Here is a 23,664-nt window from a genome sequence, read left to right as displayed (position 1 = left end):
ACCAGCCCTTCATCACCAAAAAAAATAAATATTTAAAGACCAATTAAAGTGGTTTTTTTTCCCCTTATCTTTTCACATGATAAGATTGCGGAGATATAATCGCGACAAAAGGTACCTCAAGTCATGAAAGAAAAGTCCCAAATTTCTAATAATAATTATAAAAATAAATAAATAAATAAATTCCCTAAATTATTGGTGTAGTAGCTTGGGTATGGTCCATACCACGTGTGCCAAGATACGGTAATGTATTAAATTTATTTCCAGTGCCAGAGCCAGAGCAGAGCACCATTTATCTCTCGCTTTTCACCGCTCTTCGTTGTTGCAACTCGCAAGAAGCCATGGATCCTCAGGAGCTCAAACAAGGCATAGCCGAGCTTTACGACGAGTCGTCAGGTGTGTGGGAGGACATATGGGGAGAGCATATGCACCACGGGTTCTACAACCCGGATGATCAGGTTTCTGGATCCGGGTCAGATCACAGGGCTGCCCAGATCCGAATGATGCAGGAGGCGCTTCGTTTCGCTGGCATTTCAGGTTTGAATGATTTTTTCATATATTTATATAGCAATTAAATAATCTCTCTCTCTCTCTCTCTCTATATATATATATATATATATATATATATATATATATAGTAGACGACTGAAAGAGTAAAGTAGCGGTAATGAATCTAATTCTGTGATTATACTGGTAGCCTTTTCTTATCTATATAAGGAAGGACCGTGCCGGTAACACCCAAGACATAATCATTATGTTTTTAGAGTGAGTCATATATTTTAGAGTCTGAGTTCACGCATGTCCGTGCAACCTCAGAGGTCTCACATGCCTGATAATGTTCTCTCCACCGCTTATTCTGGACTCTGTCTCAAGAAATTAAAAAAAAAAAAAATCAAATTGTAGGAGTAGATAACCTTCTAGTGGCAGTAATATTAGCACTTGGCAAAAGACCGTGGGGGGAGCTAGGAGGAGCCACGACACGCGTTTTCTTTCATAAACTATCTATTTGTCTTGTATTTCTTCACACGTTTATATTGTGAGTCGTATCATTTTTTTAAAAAAAAATATAAAAAGGAGTATTCATGTATAGCTAATATTTTTCTAATAAAAAAAAAATTAAATCATGTAAGAGTTGATTTGATATGACTTGATCAAGTCAACAAGTCTAAAAACAACTTGAATGACATGTGAAAATATAGTCTTACTAAAAAGAATTCAAGACAACATTATTTTTTTAAAAATATTGAGACTAAAATATATTAAATCAACCCAAGTTAACTTGTGTTAACCTTTCAAATCCGCGACCTGAGTTATGAGATCATGATAACTCTATATAATGCAAATCAAAAAAAATTATGAAGCTCAATTCCAAATAAACTCATTGTTGAATTATGAAATTAAAAAAAAATCAATCTAAAAAAACACAATACAAAATTACTTAAGTCTACTTGATTTAACTCGCAAAACTCATAAATCAAATCATGAAACTGAGATAATTTTATATAAAATAAACAAAAATAAATGACAAAATTTAATTTATAATCAATCAAATGTTAATCGGGTTAAACTGTTAAACCTGCGATATAAATTTAAAATTAAAATAACTACAAAGAAAACAATCATAACAAATTATAAAGGTTAATTTTTATTTGTTGAAAATAAAATAAAATACAAAATTATTTACAAAACAAAACAAGCAAAATAAATATAAAATATATCGGCAAACTTGGCTAAAAAGTCTAGAATGAATTGAGATTAAAAAAAAAAAACTTGTTACAAATTATTTTATTTTTTGAAATGATACAAGTGAAAATCATTGAAGACAAAACATAACAAAAGATATAATATCCATGACCCCAACAAAAGGAAAAAATTTCCATAGTCTAAAATCATCTATGAGACTTTAATAAGTGAATATGTAATAATACTAGTATGTTTTTAAAAATAAATTTTAATTAAATAAGGGGGTAGTTTAATCGATTAGATCCTAATTTTACTCTCTAAAAATCATCAATTCGAGTCTCACAAATCTCAGGACCACTAAAGACTTACATGGTCGTTAACTTCAGAGCTCGTCGGATTATTTAAGATGTGTGTAAACTGACCTGAATACTCATGTTAATAAAAAATAATTTTTAATTAAAAATATTTAAAAATAATAGATTTTTAAAATTTTTAATTTTTAACTTGTCACATCAAAATTATTTAAAGAATATTAATTTAATATTTTTAAATAAAAAATTAAAAAAACAAATTTTAATAGAAAAACAAAGGCTCACTAAAAAACAAATAAAAAAAATAATATCTTCATGAAAAAGGAAAAAACCCCCACCATATCCCATCAATCTCTCTCTCTCTCTCTCTGTGTGTGTCTCTGTAGCAGACGCGACACCTCATCTTTCCCCTCTTTAATCAGTCGAGAAACCCCACAAAGCAAAGTAAAACAAAAATCCCCTCTGAAAAATTACTCCCTAATAATAGCAATACCCATCATGACTAGTATGCTACTATCCAGCACGTCACAAACCCAAATCTTCCACAACATCCGCACGTCCCAGCCCATTCCTCACCTCCACCCATACCGTACGGCGTGTCTTGCCCCTCTGCCATGTCGTTCCCGGTCGATACGTTGCGCGGGGTCAACTGCCGTTGCAGACACTGGCAGTACTCGAGAGCTTAAGCAAGGCATAGCAGAGCTTTACGACGAGTCCTCTGCTGTATGGGAGGACATTTGGGGAGACCACATGCATCACGGATTCTACGACCCGGATGAAGTAGTTTCCGGGTCGGATTCCGATCACCGGGCTGCTCAGTTCCGAATGATACAAGAGGCACTCAGTTTTGCCGGCGTCTCTGGTTTGTTACTCCTTTTTCTTTGCTGCCTCTCTTCCATATATATATATATATATATATATATATATATATATATATATATATATATATATCTCAGCTCCCAAAAAACCTCCGTCTTATTTAAAAGAAACTTACGTGGCGTCCTACTATTAGTCCTGCCGTTTATGTTTTTGTTTTTTTTGTATGTCATTAGCATAGTAATGAAACCAGCCCGGGTAACGGGCTGGCTAGGCTAGTTCGGACTGATGTGATTAATTCAAGTTGATTTAGATTTTAAACTTTGATCTGGGTTATATACCAGATAAATTTGCCGGCTAATCTAGATTTAATAGCTAAAGAATATATTATTATTATGCTAAAAAATGCTATGTTTTGACTTTTGTTGTGGAGGCTTGAATGGCTTTGTGAACATGTAATTTTAATTGGCTATAAGAAGAAATCTGAGTGTCAAGTCCCGTGATGAAAACATTGTTCTTGTAATATGGATTACGACTCGTATTATGAGTGCTGCCAGAGTCTACCAAGATGAAGAGTGGTTGCTTGTCAATCTTCCCCACCACTCTCAAGGTGTGAAAACTAGCAGTGCCTTCCAAATGCATTGATAGAAATGTGAGGAATGATTTCTTCAGAACCTAGCTAGTTCCTGCTCATGAACAACTTCTTCTCCACTTTTTTCTTCATCATCCAGGATACACGATGAGTAACGTTTCTTATTCTTACACCTATGCCCTGTTATGAACTTCTCATCACACCAGAAACAGTCCTTTTGCTCTCCCCTCCCCTCCCCCACCTCCTCGCTCTCTAGTGACCTAGTGGGTTTTGTGTTTGTTTGGTTAAAGTAGTTTTGAGTGGGAGTAGGTAAAATGTCTATTTGAGATGGTTTTAAGGTAATTGGAGTTGATGAGTTTGGAATTCTGTGAGTAGTGGAGTAAGGATTGAACCTGGTCTGGTTTGCTTGAGTGGTAGTTTGGGTGGGGTATTTAGAGTGGCCTGGATGGTTACGCCTGTAGGTGAGGGTGTTCTGTTGCAATTTGGCTAAATTATAAGCTAAATTTTTTATCTCCACCCCCAATCCTCTTATGAAAAAGACTAGAGCCGATTTCTCATCAACCTCAGCTCTATTCCATAATATGTCGAAGTTCTGGATATAAGTTTCCAGGTTCCCAACTTGCCTTAATTCCATGAGTTCTTTCAATCGGTCCTTCTGACCCCTAAATCTAGAACATAGAGCATCCACATATTCACTCCACAAGATTGTCTTATCCCCTAAGCTTCTCGTAAAGTTTTGGTGCCAATACAAGGCCATCCCATCTATGTAATAGGAAGCTAATTTCAACTTGTTATCATCCTTAATTTCCTCTATCTCAAAATATTGATTGTATTTATACAACCATTTATGTACATCATCACCATCAAAGTTAGGAAAATCTCGTTAAGATCTATGTACCTTGCAATGTAACTATCCTACTCCACAAGTCTGACAAGTTTTGATTGTAGAATTTTCAGGAGTATTTTGTTATCTCAAAACTGCAAATTTTGGTTGTGGTGTATATATATATATATATATATATATATATTTTTTTTTTATTTTTTTATTTTCCTCGTTTGATAACTAGATTGGTATATCTTTCCTAGAGCTTTATGTAACAACACTCCATCCGAGGAAAAACAAAACCAGAGTATGATTAATGTATATCAGCATGTGAATGAGTGTAAGCTTCTAATTAAGTCCCAGTCATTATTTTTATATCTAAATTGTTTTCCAGAGGACCCAGAAAAGGGGCCAAAGACTGTGGTTGATGTTGGGTGTGGGATAGGAGGCAGCTCTAGGTACATAGCAAGGAAATTTGGAGCCAAATGCCAAGGCATCACACTTAGTCCCTTCCAAGCGCAGAGGGCCAATGCTCTTGCAGAAACTGAAGGATTAGCTGACAAGGTGTGTGTTCCAACATTTGAAATATTTTACATTAATTTACCACTCCAAGCTCTGCAGTATAAATTGTGTGTAAACTCTAGCGTCTCTTTCTTTGGCCAATCACAAATTTAGTTGATGTCTAAAACATAACCATGTTTACTTTCGTTTCTGTTATTTATTTATTTGTTTATATTGATGGAAGCTGGTGAGAGAATTGGATCTGCTTCTGTAGTATCAAACCCTGTTCTTGCATCTTCATTCATCATTTTGTAGATAATAGTACTACACTAGGTTTAGCAATAACAATGTCAACATTTAGCAGGTTTCCTTTCAAGTTGCAGATGCATTAGAGCAGCCATTTCCAGATGGACAGTTTGATCTGGTTTGGTCAATGGAGAGTGGAGAGCATATGCCCGACAAAAGAAAGGTTTTGCTTCTCTCTTACACCTACTAGCTTCACTTATAATTCATTTCTACGCTTTAGATTTGCTTCATTTCTTGTTATATGTGGTTATCTCAAGTTCCACTCCTTGTTCCCTCAAACTGGCAGTTTGTTGGTGAATTGGCTAGAGTCGCAGCCCCAGGAGCCACAATTATTATTGTAACATGGTGTCACAGGGTTCTTGGCCCTTCTGAAGAATCTCTTCAGCCATGGGAGATGAAGCATCTTAAAAAGATATGTGATGCTTACTATCTTCCAGACTGGTGTTCTACTGCTGATTATGTCAACTTACTTGAGTCCCTCTCTCTTCAGGTAAATACTGCCTTAAATTTGGCTAAAGGATTGAATATTTTTCACAAAATCAACGAGCTACAACAAAGGCTGATAATTAAACTTAGCCACCCGTTAATGTTACAATTTGTATCCCTTACAGATACATGGTAGAGGTTTCATTTCGAGTAAAACAACAATATTGGAAAGAAATGATGAACTAAAAGTTCTTCCATTTCATGACCCATTGACCCATGCTGAGTGGGTAGACAGAGAATTTGTCATTTTCACTTGCGAATATATATATTTCTTCTGGACACATTACGACTTGAGTCGAAATCCAATTTTCCTCTGTGCCATTGTTATCATAACCTACTTGTTACTTCTAAATTTTCTTTTCAAAATGTAAAACTAATGTCCCAGCTGTCATTGCATTGCAGGATATTAAGACAGCAGATTGGTCTCAATATGTTGCTCCATTTTGGCCAGCAGTAATTCGCTCGGCATTGACGTGGAAGGGCCTGACATCTCTGCTGCGCAGTGGTAAGCTTCGCATTCCTTTCTAGCAATTACTGTTCATTTTCTTTTGTTCCCTACCTAAATTTCATTTGTTTCAATGGAAATTGTTTCTTGGAAAGCTTTCATGGTTTGCTGTGTTTTTGAAAAAAAGAAAGCTGCATTCTTGGCTATGAATCTTTATGTGCAAGAGCATACGTGATATGTCATCATGCAAGGATGTATGATAAGGTTTCTATTCGAGTAAAGCTATGCAAACAAATAAATCATATAAATTTGATAGAAATCGCTGTGACAGTTTAACCACCATTTAATGCTTTCGAGATTCTCATCGTCTATCACTTGACACATCAGTTGGTATTAAATTTTGATATGATTGTTTGCTGGTAAGCAATCTTCCTTCTTATGCATCCGAGGTGAACTACTCCCGTATGACCTTATGAGAAAGGGATCTCAGTTTACCTCTTTCCCATTTCATACCGTAAATGTATTTTGCTATGTATCTTCTCAAATTTGTATCTTTCTTACCATGAATTGATCAGGTATGAAAACCATCAGAGGAGCACTGGTGATGCCATTGATGATTGAAGGATACAAGAAGGGTCTGATTAAGTTTGCCATCATTACATGTAGAAAGCCCGAATAAATTTGAAGACTGCATTCTTTAGACGCAGGAATGGCATCATTCATCACGACTGGAATATTTCTAAGGTTGGAAGAAAACAAAAAGAGAATAAGAACAGAAAACGGGGAAGGAATGCTGGCCAGAATTATAGCATTGCCAATGTTTCCTGTTTAGCTTCGCTCTAGCAGTTATGTTTGATGGTTGTGTATTAATTTATGGATTGCCAGGAGAATGCAAGTGACAGTTGCTATGGCCGGAAGGCTTCTTCTTTACTCTCTCATTGGTGGTAGATAAACCATAGCTGAGGAGGCAGCATCCCAAAAAGCTTTGAAAAATCAGGCTCAAGGTCCTGATTTTAGGCTTGGGTTTGAACTTGTTATAAAATAATTGCTTAGAATAAAAAAAAAGTTTCTCTAGCCTACTGAGGACTTGATTATATATTTGTTATAAAATAATTTTTTAATCCATAAAAAATGTATTTTTACCAACCCATTTAGCTCAGTGAACTGCGAACCTATAAATAAAGAGTATAAACAGCAATTGTCAACCTTCTAAACAATTTTTTATTTTATTTTACCTGGTTACGTCCAATCTATCTGTAAGATTTAAAAATCACCAACAAAAAGCTATAAAAAACCGGAGGTGGAATAAAGTGTCAATTATTTAACCGTTGTCAGAAAGTCTGCCAACATGCCCATCACGTTCGTCGGCCGAGCAGTGAAGCAGACTCTTCCAATCGACGACCACTTTCCCTTTTCAAACAAAACAAATGCCCTCTTTTGCCCTTTAAAGCTAAACACCTGAATGCTCCCTCCCTTGCTTTTCTTCCTTCTTTGAAAACCAGGACATTTGAGAAAAGGCCGCCAATCTGCGAGGCCAAGTTCTCATTGATAAAGACAGATGCTTTCATTGATTTAAACCTCAGTTTAGTCTCCAATCTTTACATTCATTCTCGATTTAGTCCCAATCCATGAGAATAAATCGGCGACGTGGGAAGGGCATAAAAAAAATAAAAAAGAATAAATCGGCGACGTGGGGAAAAGGAGGAAAGTTTGGAAAATTACAGAAACCCCCAATGTAATAAACTTAATTAATCGCGTAGAAAAGAAAAGAAGAATATATATATATATATATATATATATATATATATATATATATATATATATATATATATATATATATATAAAAGAAGAAAGGGAAATCCAAAAGCCGCCAAATCAAAAACCCTCCCTGCTTTTTTTTCTTTTCAAGTGTTGAGGTAATTATTTTAGCGTGGACGTTTGATTTGAGAGAGAGAGAGCGAGACAGAAACACAACAAATGGTAGAAGAGGTTAAAAACGGGGGGGTTTCAACGGAGTTATAGAGAGAAGACGAAACCCTAATCAATCTATTGCATTGAATGAGGTAGGTTTGTTTGTTTGTCTCAAATTCAATACCTAGGATTATGCTTGCGATTACCATCTATTTTGTAGCATCTTAATTGATTGATTGATTTATTGACATTTTGTGTTTGTTTTAAACTCCTTAGGAGGTAAAAGTATGAAGTGGTTGGTTGTGTTTCTTATTGTTATTATTAAGGTAATGATGGTCCTAAAGTAGTTTGGATTTGGATTTGGATTGAGATGGGTTCATTCATTGCAATATCAACCCTATTTTTGAAGATGAAGTGACCACAGTTTCGGTTTCTTTTTTCTTCTTTATTGTTTTTATTATTCTCAGTATCATTATCAGACAGATTTTGTTGTTGAAGAATATGTTGTCTCTCTTTTCTCTTTTGAAATCACATCCAATCTGTTGGTTTTAATTTGCTTTTTTTTTTTTTGAAAATGTTTGCATCAGAAATTTCATGTTCTGAATACCTCATGCTGCTGTGTATGTCATTTACTTGTTTTGATAGTCAGTTGAAGGTAATAGAGGTTTCTACTCTATTTTATGAAGTTAATAGCAGTAGGGTTTTTGAGAACTTTGAGCTGTATGTTAGATTGTGCCAATTTTGGATACTAAGAGTATTCTTCCCCTGTAATCCACATTTATCAGATTGCATGTGTGCATAAGGAGATGAGGGTTATTTCTGGGAGAAGTGAGTTAGAGGGATGTTAAGGGTACTGCCGTTTCAAATATGATGGCAAAATGTGTACTGGACTAGGTCAATGATGAGACTGAAATTTTTTTCCTGTTGGAAATGGAAAAGATAGATCATAGATCATAGATAATGCAGTTGAGTATTGGCAAAGTCTCAAATCTGGTTAGGAAGGATTATGGGCACATAAGAGGCTCCTGTTATGCTGTTCATGGTGTTTTAATGGTGCAAATGTGAGAATTGGTTGTTCTTGGGGAGGAGTGCCTTAAGGTAAGGATAGTCTTAGTCAGGTTCTACTGTGCTCTAAAACAATGTAAATCGTGCATTTATTGTTGTGTGTTTAGCCAATGTAAACTTTGATAGAGCATGCAAGATGGGAAAAGTTTCAAGCTTTAGCTTATCCCTTTCCAGCATAAGAGGAAGATAAATAAACTAGCTTTAATATGTCTGGGATTGTAGATATGGTTGGATTTTTGGATGCCCATGCATGTGGATATGTTCTCTATAGGCCAGTGCTTGTGGCATTTACCTTAGGTTGGCTCTTTGATCTTGGCATTGTTTCTATTGAACTGCAACTAACATTTGATATATTAACATGTTGTCTTTGTTATATTTGATTTGCAGTTCTCACCTGCTTTTTTTGAATTATGCATATACAAGCACACACCTTTATATATCCATGTAATTTTGTATGCATGCGTGTCTCTGGGAAATGCTGAAATCTAGTAATCTTGTTGCTTCTTGATGTGAGTTCACCTAGTGTTTCTATATAATTATCGATGGAATTTTGATGCATTGTTAATGTAGGTCATATTTGGATAATCCAGTGTGTTCTCAAGCTTCTTACTTCCTCTTAAAATGAAACCAAGAAATAATGGGACTTCTAGAGGTCAGAAGGCACAAAATTTTCAGGGTGAGAGACCAAATTGGATTCTTATTGCAGGTGGTGCCTTGTTAAGTACATTGTCAATTCGCCTTGGTTACAAGCTCAAGCAGACACTGGACTCAAAGCAACAGGCAAATGCTAGTGATGGTCTGAAAGGTGTAGTGCTGTTTATATCATCAGCTAATTGTCTTTAATATGAATTTGGCCATAACTTTTGAAGTTCGAACAATACAGGGAACATGAATTCATCTGAGAGGAGATCTCCAGGTTGCAATATGCATTCAAACATGTATTCCTTTACACAAGGTGATGATGTTTGCTTCAACTGCATTTCAGGTATGGCAATCTTTCTTGTTCATGCTGCAAAAGGGTTGAAGAGTATGTGATACTTTAATCTAAATGTTTGCTAACCTGTTTGGTTTGTCTGTTTTTGGATATCTTGTGATATAGATTCTGGAAGTGGCTAGTTGTAGTTGCATGGTAATGTCACTTTGCATTGCATCTTCCTTTCAGTGCAGTTCCTTCAGCTTCTGAATATATGTTCATTGTTTAATTGTGGTGACCGAGGGTTGGGGGAGGGATTGTGAATTTCTTTCTTTGTGCGTTCATTGTTGGCATACAAATCCTATGCAGACCTGTCCTTGATGGACAATCCTACTTTTTTATTTTTTAAATCTTTTCCTTTTCCCCCCACAAATAAGGTTAAGCAAAATATAACTGTATCATGGTCCATGCTTCGCTTCCTATAATTTGACATTTATCCCCTCTAATTTTGCAATGCTTTATCACAACCAATCCATGTGATTTTCTTAATTATTAATACGAGGGAAAGATGAAAGAACAGAGGAGGTAAGTCCTTATGAAATTGAAGTAGATTAGAATAGGGGATGGCAGCATTTGCAGATATGAGACACCCACCCAAAAAAAAAAAAAAGCTGCGTCTTTTCCATGTCACAAATCCAGGGAAAAGAAGTGCCATAAACGGAACATTGTGGCGAAAACAGATACCTGATCCAGCTAGCTTTGGTTTCAAGGCATAGTCGAGTTGTTATGTATTTGCTTTATCTGACAATCATAGAATGTGTTATTCGTATCATTGTATAACGGTATCTGTGTTATTAGAAATTCCTTCTTTTTTATTTCATATGTGAATTTGGGTTTGAATCAGGGAATGAAGGCATTGCAAATCTGAAGCACCGGTCCAATGATCAGATGCTGTCTGAATCAGATGTTGCTCTACCTTTGGTGATGGTTCCTGCTGCAGAATTCACCAAGGAGAATGGTGTTATGTGGGTATCATCTCCTGATCGCCTCGAGTTGCCTCCAAAGCCATTCAGCCATTCAAACTGCTCTGACTCGCCAAGTGTCTCGGAATCTGGTTCTGACATCCTCAGCAAAAGAGAAGTTATACAGAAGCTGAGGCAGCAATTGAGGAGGAGAGACGACATGATTCTTGAGATGCAGGATCAGATTCTGGAATTACAGAATTCGCTCAATGCTCAGCTGACACTTTCTTCAAATTTGCAATCACAGCTCGATGCAGCTAACAGGGATTTGTTTGATTCTGGAAGGGAAATCCAGAGGCTCAGAAAGGCAATTGCTGATCACTGTGTGAAACATGTGGACACCAATGACAGACTATCAACAATCACAGCATGGCCATCCGAGGCTAGAAATGGCCATGCAAATGGGTATCTTGATGGGGAAAGCAATTTTGAGACATCGGAAAAGGGAAGGGGAGATGGCGGGAGGATTGAGATGCTGAAGAGGGAAGTAGGTGATTTGAAGGAAGTGATAGAAGGAAAAGAGTACTTGCTGCAGAGCTACAAGGAGCAGAAGGCAGAGCTTTCCATGAAGATTATGGAATTGCAGCACAGATTGGATTCGCAGCTCCCTAATATTTTGTAGGCAGTGTTAGGATGTGTATTCTTGCTTGTTTTCCACGTTCATTTCTTTGATTCTACGTTCCAAAGTTTGGGAGAAGCTTCTGTTTTGTCGTTTCTTTGTAAAATTTTGTGTGGTTTAGTTTAGAATGTTCTATGCATTTTCTGGGCTTGTTCAAAAGTGTGCATTGTTGGAGTTGAGAGATCTTTTGGCTGGCAAGTATCTAAACACCTTTATACAGAATCTGAAAACAAGTTTCCACGGGGAAATTGGACTCTTTTGTTCTCTCTTTTTCTTACCTAAAATAAGCGTTCTTTTGAAGGTGAGAAGGAAAATGGACACCAAACCCAGCTGCATGAGTAGAATTAAGAACAAATCTCCAGCTGGATTTAAAACATGTTATTGAGAGTTTTTATCTATCAAAAAAGCAAATTCAAAATCATTTTAAAGTCAAGCATATAATGAATCACAGTAAAAGAAGAAGAAGAAACATTAGAAGCCAGATTAACAAGAGAGTGGATTTTATTTATGTATTGCAGAATCTATAGGAACTTTGAAGTGGTTGGAAGAGATGTTTGGTAGGTTAAAGCTTAGACTTATGTTTTATAGTCACCACCTCACATAATATTATTTATTATAATAATGTTTTTATTGTTTTGCCTTTTTTTCTTAATCTATATATATATTTTTTCTAATTTTTTTCTTTAATATTTGTTTATTGGAGATTGAATTTCATGATTTGTGCGGTTTTACTTTTTATATGGTTATTTTAGTCTTATGACTCATGTTACAGGTTTGATGAGTAACCCAGTTGACTTGATTTTTTTTTAATTGATATTTTTTTTTTCAATTTCATCCCTCAATACCTTTCACTATGAGTTGATTATGAATCCAGATTTATCATTACTTTTAGTTTTTTTTCTGTGAGATTAACCCGGTCTCATGACCCGGATCACAGATTTTACGAGTTAACTCAAGTAAACTCAAGTTGTTTTATTATGTCCTTTTTTCAGATTAAATCTTTTCAAATTTTTCATAACGTAAAAAAAGATGCTCTAGCGATGATAAGATTTTTAAAAGAGCGAGAAAAATTTGCAACCTAAGTCATTGATTTGAATAGGTTCAATAAGCTCAGTTAATTTAATAATATGATTATAAGAAAAAGAAAATGACAATAAAAAACAAAAAGCGACAATGACTGATAAAAAAAAATGAATGCTTGCCAATATTATGAAAACATACCCTTTAAATATTCTTAAAAAGTCTCAACAATTCTGTTTGATAACAAAACAAAATTGAATGAGAACGAGATAACCTCATAAATAAAAAAATAAAAAAAAATAAAGCTCAATTACTAGTAAATCAAACGCCGAAGGATGAATTGAGAAAGAAAATTAATTTTAACAATGGATAAAAAAATCTGACTCTAGCCAGCATTCCAAACTTGTGGCCTAGTTGTGAGGTTGGAATAATTTCATATAAAAAAAATTAAATAAAATAAAGGACGTCAACTCTTAAGTAAACTAAATGATGTAAGGAGAAACTGGAAAACAAATCCATTAAAAAAACTTAAAAAATAATTTGAGTTAACCAGGTTAACTTGACTACCTCACGATTCGGGATATGACATTAGGATAAACCTAAAGAAAAAAAAGCGAAAAAAATTCACATAAATGAATGTCTAATAACCTAATGTTGAATATTAAAAAAAATCAATTTAAAAAAAGAAGAAGATCAAAGTCAAATCAGGCTAATTATCGAAACCTGTAATCCATGTCATGAGACCCTGTTACCCCATAAAAGATAAACCCAAAAAAATCATGAAGCAAAACTTCCAATCATAAAAAAAAACAAATAGAAATTAAAAAAATAAAGACTAATTCTGGTATAACAATTAAATGAAATAAAATAATAAGGGATGAAATTGAAAAATAAAATAAATCAAGAAAATAATAATAAAAATAGTAGTAAAAAAATGGGGATAAAATCTGGTGTAAAAATTAAATGAATAAATCAACAAGTGATGAAATTGAAATATAAAATAAATCAAGAAAATGATAAAAAAATATAGCAATTAAAAGAATAGGGACCAAATATAATAGATGAAAAAAATTAGAGGTTGAAATTGAAAAAAAATTATAAATTATTTCAAATAAAATAAATAGTAATCAAAAGAACATATACCAAATATAAAGGAAAGGTAAATTGAAGAGCTACTTTGAAAATTTGAAAGGACTGGCATGGAAATCAAGGAGTGAGAAAAAAAGAAAAAACAAAGCTGGCGACACCAAATCAGTGGTTTGTTGACCACGTGCGCTACCCTGACATGAAAGAGCTGCCGAGGAGATTCCAATAATGCCCCGGAACCATTTGACGTGTGCATACACCATCCACAAGTTGATTCGTGTACGACACACGTCAATTAGTTTTTTAATAATATTAATATTTATAAAATTACAAAATTACCCTTTAATCAACTTGATAATAATAATAAAAAACCACGATAAAAAAGATGAAGAAGCCTTTATATGCCAGTTAAAGAAACTTGGCTTTTAATGATATTTTAATAATTTTACTATGCTTAGAAAAAATAAAAATACAAAACAGACCCTGAACTCTGGTAAATTAAATCTTGCTTTAAGATTGTGCAAAGAAAATTGGAAAAGACCTATATGTCCTAAATCAATCTAATAATGATCAATGAGTCTTGTAAAAAGATCATTCTACCTCTATTAGCTAGTGTAATGATTGTTTGTGATAAGGAAAAAAATAGTAATTTCGCTGTAACAAGTCAGAATAATATATATTTGTGTATATAGTGAAACACTAACCCTTCTTAGGTTTTTTTTTTAATGTTTGTCCCCTATTTCGCGTATTAGATCAATATGTCGATGTGTATCCCAATTTCATGTGCAACAAACTATGTTTGTTTAACTCCAATTTATAGGTAAGTTTTAGGTTTTAGATCCCCTCTTTATTTTGTTTCTTGTTAACCTTCTTGCGATCTTTTCACAAATGACTTAACATGAATGCCTATATGATTAGTGTGTATCTTATTCATTAAAGATTTATAGAAAATTCTTTTTGTCTTTTTGATAAGCATAAATTAAATATATTTTTATTTTTCTTCTTCTTCTGATATGCCTTTTGTACTATGTTTTAAGCATAAATAAGCATATCATAGATTATTTTAAAAGAATTGGTAAAGATTAAAGACTTCATAAAATATTTGCTATTAACGCGAATGTTTTTTTCTTTTTTGATAGGTACCTAACATCCCACTAAGGGTGAGAGTCTAATATAAAAACTAATACAACCATATTATTCTATAGTTTTACTCATATTTACATATTATTTTGCCCATGTTTTATAAATAAAATGTCTTGATATTCTTTGTTTTATGTTTTGAAGATACTTTTGAATGTAAGATTCAAAAATAAGTAATTTAGAGATAAAATCCAGACCATGTTTCAATTCGTGTTGAATATTGACAGATTTGACATTCAATCGATGTTTTACACGAAACTTGAGCTGTAGAAGTCAAAATAAAGTGATTCCAGTGGCATTAACAAGTTACATGCATACCTTTCTATACATATATGGCAAGAAAAAAAGAAGAAAAAGAAAGAGCATGGAAATCACAATCCTCAAAGACAAGTTTTGTATTTTACTAGTTTTGACCTTTGGTCATTCTTACTAGAATATCTTGAGTTAGAGAAGTCCATTGATGTAAAATCAATTTTGATGGATTTCTGACTCAAAAACGTATCAACCTATCAAATTTTAGAAAAAAAAAGGTCATATTGAGAGAAATATGATATTTCTAAGACAACCCATAAATTTTGCTAGTAGACAGGTTTTATAAAGAAACAAATCCAACTTATTTCCCAAACATCCAAACTGACATGACAATTATTTCTTCATATGGAAAAAGATTTTTATTTGGGCAAATTAACTTTACTAAGTTCAAAGCCAAAGTTTGAAGATTTTATGCAAGACTTTTTTTTTATATATATATAGGAAAGAGTTATTGTTTTACTTAAATGACATTCTTTGAAAAGGACTCCAATATTTTTTTTTAAGGATACAAGCAGACTAGTAGGAATGCGGGGAGTTGGGTTTTCCTTCATATAAAAGGAAAGAGAGAGAGGAAAAGAGAGGAGCGGCCTAAAAAAAGAAAGAAACTCTCACTTTTTTTCCTACACTTGAAATTATATTTTTATCTTTTCTCTTTCTTAGTTTTTTTGATAATCATGCAAACCAAAGTTATTTTTCTTGGTTGAAAGGATACATAAGTCTTCATATTTCAAAAATTATGAGATCTAATTTTATGCTTATTTCCTATGGTTTGGAGTTTTGAAATACGTCATACACGAGAATTATGTTGTATATATATGTATTCATGTGTGAATAATAGTTTCTGATGAATTGAACCATTGTTTCATGATACAATGAATTTGCATATAATTTACAAATTTGAATTCCTTGAATAGATATTGGGTTTTTGTATGGATACACATGATAGGAATGAATTATGCTTGAATAAGACAATAATTGATCGTAAAACCTATTAATGTAGGAGAGAACTTTGGAGTAGGACAACGAGAAGAAGGATCTCGACAAAATTAGATTTTAGGTTGGTACTTTGTACTTCGTAAACAACTCCAATTAACAAGTTCTCATTTAGCTTTGTATTCCAATTGTGTTGGTGTATGCAACAAAACGAATGAAATAAGTGTTATGATGATTGATGAGTATCCAGTTGAGATTATTGGATTAAATGACTTCCAAATGGGAATGCTAGAATGATTGGCAACCATGAGGGTTAGCTGGATTGATAAGTATCTAGTTAGAATTACTAGATTGAATGGCTTTCAAATGGGAATGCCAGAAGCTATCACGAGGATTAATTGTGGACTAATAGGTATCTAGTTGAGATCATTAGATTTAGTGGCTTCCAAATAAAAATGTTGAAGTGATCGATCATTGAAGGTCTTGTGGATTTTTATTAAAGTATTAAAAATGGGATTGAAGGTGAAGGAAAGTTGCAGAAAATAATGTAGTTGTTTGGGAGTTTCAAAATATTTCATTATAATAAAGATTTATGTAATAAAATGTTGATTTTTATATCAAGTTTTTCATTGGATTGTCAGGAGTGACCTTTAATTATTATTATTTTGTTGTAGTTAATAGGTGAGAATTATTCCTAATTTTGTATAGACAAGCCTTATGTCTTGTAAACTCTTATTGTTATTTTGTGTTATGTAGCTAAAATATATAAGTTTAAATATTATATAAGTAATGGCATGTAAAGAAGTACTCACTTCAAATGTTATATATATATAATTTTCAATGAGCTCAATACATGTTATTTACCAGTAACACGATATAAATGAAATAAAAAATAAAAAATAAAAAATAAAAGATGATATAAGGATAAGTGAATGAATGAGTCAGACATATTTGAATTGAATAGTAGTTAGTCAATGGTTTCATATTCATATTCATGTGTTTAACAATTGCTCCCACTCTTCCTAAAACACAAATATCAAATCCTAAGAGTGCAATCTAACATACAAAAACACGACACTTTTGCGGTATATACCAACACAAAATCCAACAACACATTTATATCTATGGCTAAAAAATATCAATCAAATTATACAAGACTCAATGCAGTCATAGTAGTAGAAATAATAGTCCTGTGAGTAGCCTGCCGCCCACGATTCCTATATGGATAGTAGCTTTCATTGAAATCCAGTTGTAATGCATACGATCTATCATTCTTGAATGATTTGGTTATTGTTATAATTTTTATGACAAATGAAATTAAATCTAATTTATCATCCGCTTAGACAGTGTTTAATTATTGTTTCGAAATAGAAAAAAAGAATCATGGACACAGTTTTGGAGTAAATTATGGCTACTTTCCATGCATGTTTACAACGGAACGAATAAATGAACAGAAACAATGGCTTTTTTCCATTAGAATTACTAGGATTATGATCGGAAACCTTCTGCATGTTGCCAAAACTAGTTTAGCATGAAAATAGTGTCGAACCCTTTAATATTCACGAGGTTACTTCAAGGTTTTGCCCACTACAAGGGAATCTCATGCATCTCACAGGTGCTTTGAATAAGCTAGTCTAAGAAAGCCACCGGAGAACATTAGCATTCCGAAATTACATCTTTGTATTACCCAGTTACCTTTGAGCTGGTCGTTCATGCTTTCCAGAAAGATAATCACAATCAGATGTCATTCAGCCATTCTCATGCCATTGAGATTGAAATAGACCAACAGCTTTCTTTCCTGCCAATTACTCTGCATGGTTCATCTGGTGTTCAGATCAAATTCTCCCACTTCTCTCCACTCACCATGTCCTGCTGTGTCCCCATTTTCAGTCTCCTCATCATTCAAGAAATCTTCAGAAGGCTCTTTCTCATCTCTCTGAGCATTGCCTCCCCACCCATTCATCATCTCTTCTGGGTTAACACTGTGTTCCTGCTCTCTCATGTCATGACCAATTTGAGCACTGTTACCTTGTGATCCGAGCGCACTTGGCCTTATTGGGGCCCGAGACATCATTTCAGCACGAGCATGTGACTCTGCCCGAGCTTGCTCAGCCTGGACCATAGCTGCCATTCTCAACTGAGCCTCTAGACCGGCCTTCTCCCTGGCATCCATTTCAGCTTTCAAATCGAGCAGAAGTCGCCTCTCCTCTTGGAGAAGAGCCTGCTCAATCATCAATCTCTCTTCAGTTCGGAATTCACCCAAGGCACGCTTGCGGGTTATTATGTTGAAGGCTAAGGCCTGTTTCTCAAACGTGCCAGTGAACTCCGCCACTTTTGCAGCAATGTTATGATCCCACTGCTGCAAACGAGATGGCATCTGGCCAGTTGGGTCAGAATCAAGGATTCTATCGTCCTCCTCTGCCTCATAGTCTGCTACTACATGGTAAGGCAGTAATCTGGATATGTTTTGCAAGAGGAAAGGTGAAATGAATTAACAGGAGAATTTTTAAAGGCCATGGTGGAAATTATTCATCCAACTAGCAGTGCTCAACTATACAACTTTAAATCCAAATTGAAGTCAGTGTTGTCTACAAGAAGTATCATCTGCAAGTAATGGATGGCACTCTATCTCATCACTCCATTTTTACATTTATTTTTGTAATTGAAAATACAAAAACACAAAATTACATCAATTTGCCATTTTGTTTTTTGAAATCATGATGTGAATCATCGCATCCAAGTGCCAACTAACATATCTTTGAGGTTAACGCTCAGCATAATAAAATTTTATGTCACAAGAAAAAATAAAAAGTGCAAGACTTGAAATTTGGCAGTTGTACATATCTCGTAAGACAAAGAAAGCTATTGGCATTCTTTTTGCTTCTGTTGACACTAATAATTTAGAATAACAACAATTTCACATTCTAACAAGTAGCTCAAGTAGCACAAAACAAATGCTGAAAGGAACTGTGTCCAACTTTAAAAATTTTAGACATTGATGCTTCTTGTATACTCTGAGGTAAATACTTGAATACACGTATACAAAGCAAAATTCACTTATGCTAACAATTTAGCATTGCTTACAAAAAAAAATGTTCACCACTTCATAATGCCAAAAGAGCACAAAAACAATGGCTGCTATGCAAAACTTCATTGAAATATGAAGTTGTTACACTGGATTTCCAATAATTGAATAGCGAAAAAATCACAAAAATGGAGGAAAATTGCAGGATGTAGGTGGATTCCACAAACTGCAAATAAAATAAGAAGACCAATTTTTGTTTTCATAGATAATGAAATATATCCTCTAGCTTGGCAAAAGGACATCAAATAGAAAATAATAAATGATAACATAAGTTCTATGCATGGAACATATTGAGGAACCACACATCACCAAGTAGAATTTCTCATATTGAGTTTCCATAGTTTGCACAGTATATGCAAGCATTTCCATTTGATGCATCCTGTTTTAGCTTTTTTTTTGGCTGTGCATAAATGTGGGTTGGGAGGGAGTGTTAGGAAGCACATCATTGTGTACTGCCTATAAGTAGGAAAGTTACGTATAAATAAACATGAGTTGAAGTGTTGTTTTAAGAACCTCTAGCATTCAATTTTCAAGGTTTTTTTTCTTTGCTTACTGCCAAAATCTTTCAGCTTGCATTTTCAAATTCCATTACAGAAGCTACATACACATTATGCACATTAGATGATGAGCTTCACACATCATGTACATTAAATGAAGCTATAACAATGCATCCTACAGAAACCAAGAGACACCAAAGCATGTATCAACCAATAATTTCTAATTAAAAAACTGACAATTTTCAGAGTTGGTATTATTTCAAAAGACAGGAATCATGCATTCCTATTTATGAATTCCGATACTGATACAAAATCTATTTCACAATTTGCACTTAGGGACAGCCAAATTGATACAAACATGTTTCTGAATAGTTCACTTGCCAAGGCAAAAGACAGGGTAATGCATGAAATACATAATTACAAAGAAACTCCAAAGTCAAAATATGAAAAGGAAGTTCAGACATTTATTACTGAAAAGTTATCCGAGGAGAGAGGTTTGTAGGTATTTTTAAATGTCTAAAAGTAAAACGTAAAAGAGAACTCAATAGAAACGGATCTAGTTTCCCCTCACGAAGAACCACACAAGTATAAACCTATCCATGTGCATATATGCCTGCATGAATCTATAAGTATATACAGAGCTAACACAAGTAATATACGCAGAAAAGAATTCTCATCTATGATATTTGACCATACTCCTGTGTTTCTAACTGAGGAGATTCATTCCACAACTTCTGAGAAATATGGCAAAAACTAACTTCAAAACAATAACATGACAATAATAAGAGTTCATTTATGTGATCTAGAGAAACTTTTTTTAGATCACTTCAAGATAAGATTGGAAAATCATTTCTACTTTGGAATTTCCCTTGCTTTGTTCCTGGTTCATCTCATCAAATTCATATCAAATCCTTTTTCAAAACACAAGCATGATTAAAAAAACAACAATTCAAGACCTTCCTAATATTTACAACTAAATTATGTATAAACAAATGCAAGCATCGTTGCCACAGCAGTCAGTATAGATTCAACAGTTGCATTCAGTGAAAGAGAAAATAACCATCTCTTACAACAGTACAGCAAATGTTATCTGTTTTTTCCATGTTCTTTTCATTTTCTAGCTATGTTAGAAAACAATAATAAAGATCAATTGCATGTGCAAAAGAAAATAACTAGCAAGAGTTCTACATGCCATTTGGCAAATGCATAATCCAAACACCATAAGTCACAATTTACCTTATATCCATTTCTATCTCCAATTTGTTGGGAAACCGTAATAAAGAAATACATATCTTTCTAATGCCACATGTAATGAAGTGTAAATAAGCATATAGTACCCTAACCATCAGGACCAAAGCGCCACATGGCAACTCCCATAAATTTGTTCCGTCTATATGCATATAAAGTCTATCAATCTCTAAGAAGCACATTGTATCTATGAACAATCAAACCAAATAAGAACTCTCATAACACCCAACAACAGTAAAGTTCAAAGTAGTCTCGGAGATCTTGCTTAAATAATGCATTTTCTCTACAACATGATGCCGAATAAAATGTGATCAAACTCCAATGATATCCATAAACGGGTCCCAACATTACTGCACCGTCACAGACTACCAAAATGTTATGAATCGCAATCTCAATCTCATCACAGATCATTCAATATTCCATTCCACAAGAAGTCACCGTATCACCGAAAAGTGCATGAACAAATAAACTCACATTTCACAAAAACAAGACAAAAAATGAAATACCCACGTGCATAACAAACATGGAAAATCAAAATTGAATTACATAAAAAAGAGGGAGGGAGGGAATTTAAAAAACCTCTCGCAAGCATCTTCAAGAGAAGAGAATGGCCTCTTGAAATCTGGATGGCAAACACGCCAAGCATCCTGGTACGCCATTTGGAGCTCCACCTGGTTCACCTGAGGCCGAATCCCCTTTTGCTGCTGCTGTAAATGCTGCGCATTTTGCCCCAAATTGGACCCTTGCTGTTGCTGCAAATTGGGAATAGGGTTAGGGTTAGGGTTAGGGTTTTGCTGGTGAAGAGTGAGTGGGCGATGATTGGATGGTGGAAGCAGGTGGGCATCGATATTTGATGGGAATCGAGAAATGGCAGCTTGTTGTTGTTGTTGCTGTTGTTGGGCTTGTTTCGTTAATTGCTGTAACAAGAGAAATTGTTGTTGATGTTGCTGCTGCTGCTGCACTTCTTGTTGTTGTAAGAGCAATTGTTGCTTCTGCTGCTGCTGCTGCTCCATGTCTGTTTCTGTTTTTTTTCTCTGAGGAGCTGGAGGAGGTCCGTTACTTTGCTTGTCCTTTTGTATTGTATGATGGTACCTATCGGTGAGTGAGCGCCGAGTCGACGGAGAGGGAGGAAACTAGGGAGTGAATTTCACTAATTGGTACAATCACTCTTAACTACCAGTTAACTAAATCCATGATCTTTAGATTTTCTGATTTTGGTCCTCTGGGCCAGCACAATGCATCCTTCCCTTAATTGATTTCTAAGTTTTTCAGAGCATCTACACCCTTGCCAGCTGAACCAAATCCTTAGCGAGCACTGTAGCACTCTCTAATTGTGGAAGGGTGATGGTGAGGACAGGGAAGAAGTAATTCGCCGGGAAATTTCTTGGTGTTGCTGTCGTTCTTCTCTTTCTCTCTTAGTTGCTTCTTGATTCTTTCCTTCTGCAAGGATTTCTCTCATTTTCTTATAGGGATTAAAAAACTCTTCATCAATGATGATTGTGATAAGGGTTTGGAGCTCCACCCCAGGATTTCTTACTATTCGATCTCCAACTCCACCTCTAACATAATGCTAACAATGAAATTAGATTTCTAGTTGTTCCCTCCTAAAAATAAAAATACAAATAAGACACGAATAAACAAGCAAAAAAATTATTACTAAAATTAAAGTTAATTATTGTCTTCAAATTTAAAATAAAAAGATGCATTTTTTTCGCCCTTTTTCTCTTCAGGGCATGGTGATTGTAAATCAACAAGCCAATCACATCGAAAGCTGTCACCACCACTGATTCATCACCCATGCAAACCCAGCTGCTATGAATGGAGATTGTGTTCTCTCCAACGCAAATTACGTCACTTGATGTTTTTTTTTTCAAGACCCAGATGACGATGACGAGGGATGAAGAAAGAAGTGAGATTGCAAAGTTTTTTGAACTATTCTCATCCTTTTTTTTTTTTTCCTGTCTAGGTGGGAATGAAATTTTCAGTATTTTGAGGGGGGAGTCTGAAATTTATGAAAAACAAGTTGCCACGTAGAATCATCATTAAATTTTTTAATTGATCTTCAAATTTTTAAGGTAAAATATTGATTATACCGAAAAAAATACTATCATCCTAACATATTTTACCTAAGGTTACCTCAATTGATATTTGTTTTCTATTTTTAATAATCTTTTATATTTAATTTATTACATCTATCTATATAAGTGATATTGAATTTACTGTAATGAGTTAAACTACATATGAATATTCAAGTATATCCTTTTAGGACCATGTCATTTTTATTATTCTTAATTTCTTAGTGAATTTACATATCTAAAACCAACTATTTCTAATTAAGACTTGCGACTATAAATAGTATATCAAGAGATGGTAGTGAAAAATTAGATGTGCCTATATTAAGCTCATTAAACCCAGCTCAAATCCTAGAAAGAGTTGATGTTAAATGTTTTGTTTATGCAACAATAATCCATGGATAAATGGCTTGTTAAAGTTTATTTATCTTATAGTAAAATGTTTACTTGTAAATTTGTTGAATGAGAATTTGATACTCCAGTCCCAAATATCAAAGTGTGACCATCATAGGCTCATCTATTTAGAAGTAGGATTTAGTGGCATGAAAGTCTCTTTGTGGATCAAGTTTGGAAAATGACATTAACAAATTTATTTTTTCTAAGGTGTGCCTCTTTTAGCGAACCTCATAAAAGAAAAATCTTGCTTGAAGTGATAACATTGTGCCCAAAACAACATCGAATAATTTGATGGTATAAAATAATATGCATTCGGATCATGAGCCCACAACTTTTTCTCCAAGGTTAACCTCATAGTTTTCTTGATTATCAATGATTTTGAATA

General features: G+C 34.2%; 3 protein-coding genes across 5 annotated transcripts; 2 read left to right on the top strand and 1 right to left on the bottom strand.

Annotated features, from left to right (window-relative positions):
- The first annotated feature begins 217 nt into the window (after positions 1-217).
- Positions 218-7,034, top strand: LOC133669837 (probable tocopherol O-methyltransferase, chloroplastic). Of its 2 annotated transcripts, none has more exons than XM_062090164.1 (6): positions 218-534; positions 4,617-4,786; positions 5,088-5,192; positions 5,316-5,519; positions 5,918-6,020; positions 6,536-7,034. In XM_062090164.1, exons 1-6 carry the CDS (start codon positions 339-341, stop codon positions 6,637-6,639), a joined length of 882 nt encoding a protein of 293 aa, XP_061946148.1. In that variant the 5' UTR covers positions 218-338; the 3' UTR covers positions 6,640-7,034. The 2 variants fall into 2 exon arrangements, with proteins under 2 accessions (XP_061946148.1, XP_061946147.1); XM_062090163.1 differs by lacking the exon at positions 218-534 and adding an exon at positions 2,321-2,853.
- A 767-nt stretch (positions 7,035-7,801) lies between these two features.
- Positions 7,802-11,738, top strand: LOC133670160 (uncharacterized). Of its 2 annotated transcripts, none has more exons than XM_062090656.1 (4): positions 7,802-8,023; positions 9,527-9,741; positions 9,820-9,921; positions 10,754-11,738. In XM_062090656.1, exons 1-4 carry the CDS (start codon positions 8,019-8,021, stop codon positions 11,491-11,493), a joined length of 1,062 nt encoding a protein of 353 aa, XP_061946640.1. In that variant the 5' UTR covers positions 7,802-8,018; the 3' UTR covers positions 11,494-11,738. The 2 variants fall into 2 exon arrangements, with proteins under 2 accessions (XP_061946640.1, XP_061946641.1); XM_062090657.1 differs by having other exon boundaries at positions 9,507-9,741.
- Positions 11,739-17,428: 5,690 nt separating this feature from the next.
- LOC133670273 (SWI/SNF chromatin-remodeling complex subunit SNF5-like) lies at positions 17,429-22,778 on the bottom strand. Its single transcript, XM_062090803.1, has 2 exons — positions 21,391-22,778; positions 17,429-18,437 (listed from the first exon to the last, which is right to left on the bottom strand). The coding sequence occupies exons 1-2, from the start codon at positions 21,822-21,824 to the stop codon at positions 17,801-17,803; spliced, it is 1,071 nt and encodes a 356-aa protein (XP_061946787.1). The 5' UTR covers positions 21,825-22,778; the 3' UTR covers positions 17,429-17,800.
- Between the last annotated feature and the right edge of the window lie 886 nt (positions 22,779-23,664).

Source organism: Populus nigra, chromosome 12 (genome assembly GCF_951802175.1).
Source record: "Populus nigra chromosome 12, ddPopNigr1.1, whole genome shotgun sequence".
NCBI lineage: Eukaryota > Viridiplantae > Streptophyta > Magnoliopsida > Malpighiales > Salicaceae > Populus > Populus nigra.
Note: the sequence above shows the minus strand (reverse complement) of the source record. Positions and strands in the feature narration are given on the sequence as shown.